Source organism: Phragmites australis, chromosome 7 (genome assembly GCF_958298935.1).
Source record: "Phragmites australis chromosome 7, lpPhrAust1.1, whole genome shotgun sequence".
NCBI classification, from domain to species: Eukaryota; Viridiplantae; Streptophyta; class Magnoliopsida; order Poales; family Poaceae; genus Phragmites; species Phragmites australis.
The window spans coordinates 28,775,380-28,788,975 of record NC_084927.1 but is presented as its reverse complement, the minus strand read 5'-3'; the positions used below and the strand labels follow the sequence as shown (position 1 = coordinate 28,788,975).

The following is a 13,596-nucleotide window of genomic DNA, read 5'->3' as shown; positions in this document are numbered from 1 at the left end:
ATTAATCAGAGAGGCAAGGCACGGCTTATGCCGCTGTCCCAGAAATCCAACAACCCGTCGTTGCCGCCGGAGTGAGGAAGACGGAGATACAGTGCCTCTACCACACTACCACTGCAGTGCGGGCGAGCCTCAGCGGTGCAGCACCGAACAACACCAGGAGCAGCTGCTCCTCCACTCGATCTCCAAATGCTGAAGCACCAACTCCAGAGAGGTAGAAGCTCCGGTCCCAGATCAGAAATCAAGCCAAATCAGAGGGATTAGAGAGGTTAGAGAGGAAAAACCGAGAGGAATACTCCAGTCTCTTCTGCCGTTTCCGAGAGGATGCTGACCTTCAAGTAGGCGCAGGGCGACGCCATCCAACATCCCAAGCCCGATGGACCCGGAGATGGTTGCGCCGCCGTCGAGCCTCCCGCTCTCAGCATCTCCGCCAGCCCCCACTGAGACCCGTGGCCGAACCCTAGCGCCAGCCGAGTCTAAGAGCTCACCGTGAATGGGCCCGGGCCACAAAGAGGAGACAGGCCAGCCGGTCCAAAAGAAAAAGGCCCACGAAAACATTAAAGTTTTCCTATTTTCTCAATACAAACAAGGTTCATCATGTATTTTGGACACTTTAGCACATGTAATGTTGTGCTAGGAACTGCTCCAGTTGCCCATTTTGCTCTGCAGACTACAAACATCTTCTTTTCGATGTTCAGTTTAATAGACTACAACATTTTATGGCTTTGCACATAGCTAAGCTTTTTGAGTGGAATAACAGCATTATTCTTCCTTTTCTGGGGGTTATTTTAAGTAGCACTCCAGTACAAGTGGCACAAACAATATCTGAATCGATCTTGTCTGGACTTGTTATTGAGACAATGTTTTGATTCCTACTTGAAATCTAACATACTGGTAGTCTGGTACATAATTCATCCCATCATTTTGGGGATTTTTTTGTACTAATTACTTTTTGTTTTTCTGTTATGTGCATGGTAGTGCTCTGGAGCAGCGCAGATGCATGCGCCAACAGCAAAATTACACCTTGTGATAACATTAGTTCATATGCTATATGTTAGTTAGAAACATAGTACCTTCCAACACGCATCCCTTCAACTTCAAGTCGTTGCCATCGGTTTCTTATTTAGCATCCCCGCTACTTATTTGCACTAGATGTTTTTGTTTGATGTATCGTGTTTCTTGAGAATGACACGCATTGACTCAGGGGCGGACCCAGGCCCATGGCAGCCTGGGCTTCAGCCTGGGTCATGGGCCTAAATCACCTCTTATTTACTGTAGAAACAGTAGTATTTTTTAAGATTTGATCCAAATTTGAATGGGCCAGCCTGGGGTTTAGCTCCGGGCTGGTTCCGCCCCTGCATTGACTGTAGTTGAGAAGGCAAAATATATTTACATTGCCGGCTTTTTCCTTACGGTGTCACTGGATTCTATTCAACTTGTTGCTGAGCATGCTGCTGCAACTAACAAGGTAAAATGATGCTAGTAAAAGGAGACGATTGTTCTAGTGCTGTCGCATTTGATTGCAATGTTTGCAGATTTTTATGATGAACCTTTCTGCTCCCTTTATATGCGAGTTTTTCAGTGATGCCCAAGAGAAAACTCTTCCGTAAGTACTGGATGCATAATGATGTTTGTTATGTGACCTTTATCCGATAGCAGCATATAAAAGCTTCAGCTTTTGGTGTAAATCTTTGTTTCAACTCTTGTGCATGTTAGTTTTTTCCCCCCAATTTTGCTGTACTACAGAAAATTTTACTAAAATTCTTTACGTTACCAAACGTAGGTATGTGGACTACATCTTTGGAAATGAAATTGAGGCAAGGACCTTTGCTGAAGTTCGTGGTTGGGAGGTAATAACAACTCATCTGTCCCTTGTTATTTTCACTAGGTTAATAAAGTATTAATAAATTGCCCATAACAAATTGTAGACTGAGAATGTTGAGGAAATTGCTTTGAAGATCTCACAATTACCGAAGGCTTCAGGGGCACACAAGAGGATTACTGTGATAACTCAAGGTTGTGATCCAGTTGTTGGGCTGATGATAGAAAGGTAAGTCTCCTGCCTTCAAACTTCGGTGGTCCTGTTGGTTTCACAGACAGGCTTTATGACACTATAATAGTTATCATACTTGCATTATGTTCAAAGCATACGGATTATTCACGGAACATTATCAGTATCGACAATCTTGACATTCACATCATTTTAATGTGCTGAGACCTTGGCTACTTGAGGTAAATGTTTATCCTGATAATATTAAGTACTACTATGCTTGCAGGTGAAAACATACCCTGTGATCCTTTTGCCCAAGGAGAAGCTTGTCGATACCAATGGAGCAGGTACACGATAGTTTTCAGTAGTAGTGTTAAATCATGCATTGCAGTTCTCTTTTCCTTGAGCATCCTCTATTTTACCATAAACTTTCTTAAATATGTGCCGCTCCATTAAAAAAATGTAATTAGCAGTAATGGTAAAAAGAATTCCGCATATGCTTTTGATGTTTATGTTTTGCATTGTTTTTTTTTTTCTGACATTAAACTTTGTTTTTTTTAAGGTGATGCCTTCGTTGGAGGCTTTCTGTCTCGATCGGTTCAAGAGAAGAGCATCGATGAGTGTATTAGAGCTGCTTGTTACGCTGCGAACGTTATCATCCAGCGTTCTGGCTGCACTTACCTGAAAAGCCCGACTTCAACTAGAGAGATTCCAGCACATCGAGAGAGGAATAACTATAGGCCACACCGTTTTATGAGATTTCCTGTGTATCAATGTTTGCGGCAGTTATCTATCCATTTTTGCGGCACGTTTCTGGTTTCACTTTCTGCAATCTACAGGCCAAATGATGCCGAATGCGGAATGCATCATCCGTCTTCCTTCATGCGTGCGTGGTATATTGACAACCATACGTGATTGCGTAATGTGTATCTCAGTTCTTGTGAGAATAGCTGCTGGTTGAAAGCTCAGCCATGAAAAATACTCGAAGTATGGACATGAGAAACTAAGTTGAAATGAGATTTTGTTTATGAGTGATTGATAAAGAATCATTTTGATTTTGATGATGTTTTGATTGTATAAGTATGTATATGTGTCATAATTATAATTATTATCAAAGAAAATGAGTTTGACATAATTCTGTTAAAATCTAGAGAAAATTATACATAGCGGATGGTCCGGTATGTAAGAATTTATACTCACTAGATGATTCGATGAGCGTTTGGAGACAACATCGGAGCATTGAACAGAGATGCAGGTTTTTAGTATTAGAGCTGTTTTACACACCTGATAGTTCTGTGATTAGAGGTAGTACACGCTGGAGTATTCTTTCTTTCGTGACAAAATTTTGAATACTACACCGGATGGTCTCGTGTTCAGGATGTGAACACTGAACAATTTTCTAAGAAATATGTTTTTGATGGTAGAGAGAAGATGCACACCGGATAGTATGATGATGAGCTGTGTGAGCATCGGATGCTTCACTAGACCATTTAACAGAAATGGTGCAAAATGAGATTTGATGTAGTTATACTCATCGGATGATCTAATGATGGACCTTGAACTCACCAGAGGATTTTTCAAGAGATTTTTAGAGTAGAAATTATTGTACTCATCGGATGATCGGATGTTCAAAGACTGTATACACCGGAACATCCGGTGTTCACGTTTTTATTTGGACTGTCTTTTTTAACAGGAATTTAATTTGAACTAACTTATGATAAAGTTATATGGATTTGAAGATGCATGTCTGCTTGTCTCATGATATGTAGGTAATAGATGCAATTTGATGACCGACGGCGGGATAACTGGGACCAAGCAGAGTGCTTGGTACCAGATGATCAAGGAGACCGGGTGAAATAAATGATGATCCTAGCTGAACACATGGAGGTCAAGCAAAGCTTGGAAGGAAGGATAAAGACGGTGTGTTGATAAAGTCAAGCGAACGGGATACCGGTGCAAGTAACAAGGCGGCTCAAGAGATCAGGAGCGGAAAAGACGGTGGTAAATATCGCAAGATAGAGTACACGTGTCGATATCGGGATACTTGCTTGAGGTCAAAGTAAGCAGTTGTGAGTCATACTTTGAGAAGCATGCGAGATGGTTTCGTGGTTTGATCTCAAAACTGTGGAGGGGTGAAGTGCACGTGGCATTATCACGAAGCTAGCATCGATGTGAAGCTAAGTCATGAAGCTATCACGACCGTTCGATTGAAGGAGCGAAAATGGACCAAAATATCTCGGTGATAGGTATGAGGCAATTGTAAGCGAGGGGTATTTTAGGAATAAGAAAGTTTAAGGTCTAAGCTACCTTACTAAGCCTATAAATAGAGGAGTAAAACTGTATGTATGAGTTGAACCAGCCATTTGAGAGCTTAGTGATAGAAATTGGAGGAGATAAGAGGATAGGTTTAGTCTTTGTGGTATGTTAGAGTTTTTTTATGAAAGAAACACATCTTGTAATCTACTTAAAATACTGCTGACATGTGTGCTTAATGAAGTTAATCTTCTCGTATGAGCATGTCTTCATCTTTTTCTAGTCTCTTTCTTTTGGTTCTTTTACTTTTTTTACAAGATTTTTTTATTGTGATTTTCGTTTTCTTTTTTGAGATGCAGTTTTTTCATCCTTGTGAAGTTAATCGTTTTGTTCTAGGGGCATAAAATGCATGTATAATAATACAAATTTAGGTTTTGCATTCCCTTTCCTTTAATTTATCAACCTAGAGAGTTTCTTCACTCGATGACCATCTTTTTTTAGTTTCTTTCTGAGTTGTGAGCTTTTTGTGACTAGGATCATGGAATGACATTAAATAGAATCTTGTGTTTATATCTAATCTATGGAATTACATGTTATCAATTATTTTATTTGTTTCTCTCTATTTGCTTTTGTTTGAGTTTTTAGGTGCGTTGAGTGAAAAAAGAGGGAAAACCATCCTATTCAAAAAATTTAATAAAATATTTATTCACCTCATCTCTATTCATCAATCTTAGTCCTACCAGACCGAAAATGGCAGTGTCCCCTTCTGCAGTTGACTGCGTGCACGCACGGTCCTTGTTGCAGCTAAAATGTTCAAAGCACCTTTCGTGGTGCATCCTTGAAGAATCGAACACAGAATATGGAACACCAGAAGTAATATGCTCTACATCCCTGCACCCTATACACCTGACAGCATGTAAACATGCTCGAAGCACCGTTTTTGGAACAGCTCTGAATGGGCTTTATCAATTTAGTGGGAAGCTCTTCTGCCAGTTCATTTAAAAAAAAAATCACCGACGCCGGTGCCATGCATACGGCCAGCTCTGGCCGGCCGATACCGTGGTCAGCTGCACAACGCTAGCCTCCACTCTCGCTCGTCGTCGACATGGCAGAGGACGGCGAGGAAGATGTCCTCGTCGCAGGGTATGCAAAGCCTCGGGTCCGCGGCGGCGAAGTCGTACTCGTCCCGCGCGCGGTCCAGCAGCTCGCGGAACAGCGGGTGGTCGAGGCAGGACACCCTGACCACGTACCGCCGCAGCTCCTCCCCGACGTACACCACCGTGTGCCCCCTGGGCACGTCCTTCGGGATGGCCTCGCCGCCGGCAGCGTCGAGGTGAGCCCACCCGCCGGCCGCATGGGCGGCGGCGAGCCTCTTCCACGCATGGAGGAAGGCCCTGAGGAATCTCCTATTGGATCCGCCCTTCATGCTTGTATATATCCAGGTGAGTATGCGGCAATGTGGGTATATATACAATACAACGGGATTGCACCGTTGTCAGTGGATTGGTAAATGCTGACGGTTAGCCTTGAGGTTTGTGCTATGTGTATGTAGGTTAGACCGGTAGGGTGAGCTGGAAATTAAAAGACACTTGAGAGATGTATTGTCTTCGTTGTTAAATAGATGCCGTTTTAAAATTTTAATTGTGTTTTTAAATATATGTCGTTTTAGTTTTTAAGTGATATTTTATTAGAGCTCATATTAAAGGCTATTGAAAAGCGGAGTTTTAATTTAACGAGTGTGGTGGATTAGTGGCTTATGTGCTATTAATTGAATGTTGGAAAGACCAAGAGGGGTAAACATGTCATACATAAGATAATTTATAGTAATCTTGTTCTATATATCAAAGGCTAAAATAATATCTAAAAGAAAACGGATGTAGTACGAGAGAAGTGTAGATCTCTCTTAGTGAGAGGGTGAGATTAACTATAGTGTTTGTATAAGGATCAGACATACAACATTCACTGTTTGTATATTTACATTTATTTACTAGTTTGTACCAATAATTTGGATATCTCCTTTGATATGTTTTTTAAGGTAAATGGCATGCACACTTGTGTCTAGATTACAGGTATGCAACTTGCGAGTGGTTCTCAACTACCATACGGGGATTCCTCTCGTCACGCATTGTGTGTGGGCAACTCTTCTTGCTTGATGTCATCTCAAGAGTAGTACACTATACATATACTAGTATGTATTACTACTTTTGATTTAAAATAGATGATATTTTAGTTTTTTCTATAATGTTTAAAATATATGACATTCCACGATTATGATGTAACTTTAGCTCAAATTTTCCAATCTTATCCCTCCATTAAGTAACTTTTTCTCGATACAAATCTAATTTCACACGCAATAAATTGTATTAAAAGAGGATAATATGGTCATTTTATCATTCACTTTAATATTTATACTTAATTCTAAAACATCATCTATTTCGAGATGAAGATAATATCTGTCTCATTGGTTTGTTGTAATAAAAAGGTTCTTGATTACAAATGTAAACATGACAAAACTTAACGTTGCAAGTACCACACATGCAAAAAAGTTGATCTTACAGTTATAATCTTATTGCAAGAAAGAACCTACTGTATTAAATCTGGTCGAGAAATGCATAGTCTGCGCAGGCATTGCGATGAACAACTTGACGCGAATTTGTTAGCATGCATGTGCTGACCACGCAAGAACATATATAGAGCTGTTCGGAAAAGGCAATGGCAACGACAACGCGTACGTACACGTACTTGAACGTATGGAGATGGTAATGGTACATGATCATGTAGTCCTTTTTGTCCCGCGTGCAACTCTTTCGCTTTTTATCTGCTTGGGGAAGAAGTACGGGCAAAGGATTCATTCTAAGTACAGATCGAGAAGAGAAGATTCTCGGTCCTCGTTGTTTCTCTCCTATAATGGAAGGGGAATGGAATAACGAACTCGGCCTAGAAGTTGGCAAGGGGAGTTGGATTCTTGCACACATTGCTTTGGTTGGCCCTTGAGAGGAGGACAAGGGCGTGCGGCTGCGGCTGTGGGAGGACGGAGAGGGATGGCCAGACCCGGATGGGTCGGCCAATCACGGCCTCATTGGACGGCGTGACGACGGCACTCAATGCGTTGAAAGGAGGAAGCTCTGGAGCTGCTCCTCGGTCTCTGGAGTCTTGGACTCGGCAGCCAAGCAACCGGTTCGAACGGTTAGCTAGGGTGGGCAGTGGGCGTGGGCCGGCTACTCCTTCCGCCGGCTGTGACGAACCCCGCTCCTCCTCCACCTGCTGTTCCAGACGTGTCACCGGCGGTTCATTTGTGGCCTGCATCGAGCCGTCGCTGCCATAAAGTTCCCTCAAGACGCTATAGCTGCCTTGGGCAGCGGGGACAGCCATGAACTGAACTGGCTGTCGCGGAAGACGAGGTCACCCAGCAGCAGACCGACGAGGACGGCGACGGCACAAAGAGTGGTTATCTTCACCTACTGTCTTTTATTTCTTCTAGCATATTTATTAAAAGATTATATTCTTAATTTCTTGTACCTCGTAATGTTTAAAGTTATTTTTTATTTTCTCTAATTTAAGAGCTAGCTCTTTAAGATTTTCTTTCACATTAGCTTCATCTCTACCTTTAACTACTTCTGTTCTCTCTGCATATCACAATAATAAGAGATAGCTAGAGACGGAGCCAGAGAGGAGCTAGCAGGAGCCCTGACTCCTCCTATGACTGATGATTTCCTCTATATAACACAAATCTTTTTATATATAATAATAAAATTCCTCTATTTGACACCTCTGATACTTAATTTATTCTAATTGGCTCTTCCTTTCATTTTTATCTAGTTCCGTCCCTGGAGATAGCTATTATCCATCACCATTGTAATTGCCCTAAGCATGCCATCGCAGCAGATGATGACTGTCGGAGGATGAACTCTTGTCGCAAGGATCCCGAGAGACCCCTTTTTAGAGATTCGGCCGAGGGGATGATCCTGAATGAGTTCGTCGGAAAAATAAATGGAAGTGGAAATAAATGCAACGGCCGGTGGTGGGGGATGGTCGACCTAGTGCAAAGAGAAATAAATGCACCGAAGTTTAGATAGGTTCGAGCCGCACGGGGGCGTAATACCCTACTCCTGTATGGATGTAATATCCTTCCTCGAAGGGAATCCCTCAAGGATATATCTGATTACAAGAATATATTGTCTAACAGAGAGCTTGAGGCTCCCTTGCTCTAGCTCTGCTCAAGCTTGCTTGCGGTGTTCTTCGGATGTTGCCTTTGATCGTCTCGATCTGTCTTCGGATGTTTTCTCGCGTATCTCTGTCGCGCTCCTGCCTTGCTGATCTGATCCCTTTCTTTTATACGTTCGCCGACCACGACATACCCCAAATGGGAAAGAGGGGGCTCAAGTTCCAAGACGCCACGATTGAGAAAGGCATCATCATTCCCTCTGGGCAAAGTGACAGGGGCGGTGGAAAAACGCAGCGCGCATCCGACCACCCGTCACTGTGGGCGTCCTGGCGTCGTTGAGAGGGCCCACCGGGCGGCTACATGAGTACCCGGCGCGCCCACCCTGTCTTGTTCTTCTGCCAGGGCAGGGTGGCAGGCAGAACGCTTTGATCCTGACAACGTTATCCTGAGATACCCTGGATGATACGGGACGGGACCCGTGCAATTAATGGACCCATGCTCCCCTGTCAAAGCATGGCAGGGACTGACACTGCGGCGGGAGCAGTTGGGAATGTCAGGGTGTCAGGATGTCAGGCCGTGCATGCCCATTAAATGCGGCCTCGGCCCTTTGACTGGTTGACACCTCGTCGACGGGCCCTTCGGGGTCGTCGGGGCATCGGGTGTTCTTGCGCGAACCTTCGGGGAACCGAGTGCTCGGGGGCTACCACGTGCAGCCCCGAGCACTCTCTCCCGAGCACTTCTGTAGAACCTTCAGGGAACCGAGTGCTCGGGGGCTGCCACGTGCAGCCCCGAGCACTCTCTCCCGAGCACTTCTGTAGAACCCTCAGGGAACCAAGTGCTCGGGGGCTGCCACGTGCAGCCCCGAGCACTTCTGTAGAACCCTCGGGGAACCAAGTGCTCGGGGGCTGCCACGTGCAGCCCCGAGCACTCTCTCCCGAGCACTTTTGTAGAACCCTCGGGGAACCGAGTGCTCGGGGGCTGCCACGTGCAGCCCCGAGCACTCTCTCCCGAGCTCTTGGCTCTTCAGCCCATCGGGGGACTATGGTACTCGGGGGCGAACGGGCACCTCCCCGAGCACTTTCTTCCCAGTACTTGGACTCTACGGGTCATCGGGGAACTGGGGTGCTTGGGGACCAGAGGCTGTGACACCGAGCACCTTCTTCCCGGAACTTAGATTTTCCTCATCCTGCAGGAGGGATCTCGCGGGATGGTGACACGTGGCGGACGGCTGGCCTGGTCTCGGGACTCAGGGACCCCCAGTTCCTGATACACCGACAATGACACCGTGCTAATAATCACGGCTGGCGACGGCATCATGCAAGCTGACGAAAGCAGCTATGGTGGCACCGTGCAGGCCACAGCGGACGGTGAAGTTGACATCATGAAAGTCGTCGTGGTCTCGGCGAGGTCGGCACCACACACGGGCCACATGAGACAGAGATATCGAAATCAAGCAGCTTGCGTTGTATACAGATTACAGGAAGTTGATAGGACCGCTGGACACAACGATTAGCCAAAACAATTTGGGTCAACCCCATGGGACCCATCGGATCATGGGGCCAATCAACTTCAGCAAAACGGGTCGACCCATGGCCCTCCAATTGCTTGATGGAGCAGGTCTGGGTCGCTCCCATGGTGCTTCACCCCCATCCAGGCTAGGACTCTGTGGCTGTGGTGCAATTGCCACCGTCCACCGCAAAATTGAAGTGCAGCTTGGTCATATGTGTGTCGTTGGTTGAGTCACGCGGAGGCTTTCTGGCGGGGATGAGCTCAACTCATTTAGCCCAAGTATTTGACCCACTCACTCAGAGTGGCTGAACGGACCGCCGATCCAACCTACTAGACCCGTAGAAGTAATTCTGGATTCTCATAGCAGGTGGCAAGATCGACGTCGGATTTTATTGATCGCCTTATTGAAATTGTAGCTGGGGAAGCTATCTTCCTAGTGCTCTGGATCGGAGAGGTGGGGGATTTGGCAGATCGGGGCCGGATGTAGCTTCTAGGGTAGGTAGTAATAGCTCCTAATTTGTATAGTATAGTGTTAGGGTTATGATGGAATTTGTGGGGACGTTCTGCCACGTTTTGATTCTCCTGGGCGTCTCCGTCACGGTCGTTGTCCTCGTCGAGCTCTTCAATAGCGGTCCTGTGAAGCTTGTGTTGGTGTTTTTGTTAGGTGAATGGTGGGGTGTTCGTGTTTTATCCTCTTTGAAGCTCGATATTTTGAGCCGGCTTCCGCTAGTTCACGTAAATCCGAAGAAGTTATCACGGACGAGCCACATGCAGGGAAACTTGCACATGTGGTTCTGGCCGGGCTTTCCTTAAGTATCTAATAACCTTGCTTCAGCTCGCCGCTGGCGCACCTCTCCTAACTATTGCCCATTTATTCTGGAATAATTTTTTTAGGAGGGACAATTTTACATATTTCTGCCAAATCCTTCTATTATTAAGTACGGCTAGTACCATTTTGATGTGTTTCGATTCTTTCGAAAAAGAGAGGTTTGATGCTTCTGAATTCATTGTATTAATTCCACTTCCTACTCGCAGTATGCTCTTAATGATCTCGGCTCATGATTTAATTGCCATGTATTTAGCTATTGAGCTTCAAAGTTTATGTTTTTATGTGATCGCAGCATCAAAAAAGAAAGTCAGAATTTTTCATGCAATTTCTATATTGTCTAAGGTTCTTTCTATAAAATGGGGATGTACTGTGCAAAAGTTTAATAACCCCTTCGCATAAAAAAAAGCAGTTGCACCCGTACGAGGCACTGCCGAGTGGCCGTTTTGCGTGCGGAAATGTGCCGGGGGCACGCGACTTGGGTGCAAGGTTTAATTTACTGACCGGCCGTCGGTTACTGAGTTTGGAAGGTTATCGAAAATTCGTGATTTTTGTGATAACTGTTTAAAATTTGAAAGTTTGTTAAAAATTTGTCAGAATCGTCTCTCGGTAACTAGTTGAATTGGACCGGTTACCGAGCGATTTTCTCGATTTATCGAGCGTTTTTCTTGAATTTTTCGTATTGTCGGTAACCGTTCGGTTTTCTCGATTTTCAGTGAAGTACAATAAAAACTCAAAAATTAGCTTAATCTTGTAAAATCAATAACTAATTCATCTAAGCTTCAAGTCAAGTGAACAAATTTTATTGGTTTTCTTGTAACATAATCTACATGATAAAAGTATTTATACTTATAAAAAAGTTGAAAATTTTCTGTGAGAAAATATATTTGTTAAACTAAGTTAAATGCATAGTTTACTCTTTGCTAATCCAAAAATCATGAAACTAATTTTGTGAGTCTTCTTACATGATACTATATCTTTTAAAAATACATAAACTCATGAATTAGTTACTGTAACATGCAAGATTGTGTAGATGTGTTGCGACTAGATTAATTCATAATTGATCCATCACACCTCTAAAATTAGTGAAATCACTTTTATTAGTTTATTTATACTATGCTTTATGTAGGAAAATAATAGTAGACATGAAAAGGTTAATTACAGTGTTGTTTCTTAACATATTTACTTTATACTTGTAAACTTTATAAAAATTATAGAGAAATTAATAAAACTTTAAATGAAGTGAAATCAATTTTAAAGATCCTCTTATGATACTTACTATGCAAGAAAAATATGTGTTTGCATGTTAAGCTTTTCCTTAACATGAGTTAATAACTGAACCGTACGTTTCAACTTTTTTTTATTTTTTTCAAACTTTCTCCCTATAGAATACGATGCAAATGACATTATTTTTGAAAAAAAAAAATCACAGAAAGTCTTAGAATTGTGTCTAGTTTTTTAGGATTTTTTTATTTTTAAAAATTTTAATTGAAATTTGGTTATCGGTCGGTTTTTGAAACCGGACCGGAGCGGTAAAATCGATAACCGCAAATTTTGACCGATTACAGTCGATAATTGAACTCTGCTTGGGTAGGCTGCCACCAGATAGCACCGCGCCCACGCCAGCGTTGCAGCATGGACACGCTCGTCGTCTGACTCCAATTGGCACTGGCGAGCGGACACCGCGTACCAGTTCGGAGCGGGAGACCGCGGAGATGTACGAGTGTGCGCGCCTGCTCCACTTCATGGCTGCAAGGATGGACGGCGGCAGGAGTGTGCCGGACCGCCGGTACGCGGCAGGTAGCGAGCGGCTGACGGCCACGCTACAGAAGGTCGCCTTGCCCTGCACCCGTGCCAGTGTGATGCGGCCCCTGCAGGGTTTCGTTCTACCACAAATGAGAACAACATTAAAAAAAACTGCGATACATTAGGCCATCGTGGCGAGTGGCGACTGATTCCAAGTTCCAGCGTCATCGTTTTGCAGAGAATGGAAGCATTCAAACTTGCAACTTCCGGTGCGATGTGGTATGAACAATTCTCCTCAGCTTACCATAGCAAAGAGGATTAATCAATTAACTGTAAGGAGCACAAAGTTTTGATCGGGATTTCAACTCGTTTTTATTTATTTATGGCGGGAGAAGTACGAAGAAGTGGCACCTAGAGTCCGGAAAAAAGTTACTCTAAGCCTTTTAAAAAAGTATTACTATAAAAATTGTCTTCTCAATTCTTATTAAATTCTGCGTTTCAAATAATACATCAATGACTTGGTCATCAACACGGGGTTACATATAGGAAGGGGAAGAAAGTGTGGATTACTAGAACCACGAGCTAGGTCTCCCTGCTAAGAAACATGTACCTCAGCAAAAGCACGCATTGCAGTCTGCTCCTATGCAGCAACCGTTCGGTACCTATTGGTTTGTGCTACATTCTTTTAGCTGTGCTGAGTGTGCCACAGTTCTAGACAACACTGAATTGTGCTCGGTTGTTGAGAACAATCTGTTGGCCTCAAAAAAATTCTAACCCTATCTATTTTGAGGTGTGTTAATTATATGGTCGTAGTTTGAGTTAAGGTTGTATCCTATATTTGGTGTTGTTGTAATCACCAAGAATTTTTAAAGAAACACGCAGGCCCGTGTTTGAGTGTGGTGTACGTATATAATGATATGTGTACGTATATCTTGTAGTCCCAAAATAAAAAATAAATAAAGATGCTATATATGAGACTCCTTGCACCGGTTGTTGGATGAGCTATCCTTGAAGTTCATCATAAAATGAGAGGCTCAATTAATGTAAAGTCAACTGCGTCATTGTCTGTTGATTAATTCTCGCTGACGACTTAAGAGAAGATTTGTAAGC

At 43.6% G+C, this 13,596-nt stretch overlaps 1 protein-coding gene and 1 pseudogene across 1 annotated transcript; one reads left to right on the top strand and one right to left on the bottom strand.

The window, feature by feature from the left end:
- Window positions 1-373: 373 nt before the first annotated feature.
- Window positions 374-3,020, top strand: LOC133925548 (adenosine kinase 2-like; annotated as a pseudogene).
- A 2,283-nt stretch (window positions 3,021-5,303) lies between these two features.
- LOC133925547 (auxin-induced protein X10A-like) lies at window positions 5,304-5,666 on the bottom strand. Its single transcript, XM_062371438.1, has one exon. It carries the CDS (start codon window positions 5,664-5,666, stop codon window positions 5,304-5,306), a length of 363 nt encoding a protein of 120 aa, XP_062227422.1.
- Window positions 5,667-13,596: the final 7,930 nt, after the last annotated feature.

What these genes read in the sequence shown, in the direction of transcription:
- LOC133925547 (XM_062371438.1), bottom strand. Translation starts at nt 5,666, where the DNA reads ATGAAGGGCGGATCCAATAGGAGATTCCTCAGGGCCTTCCTCCATGCG.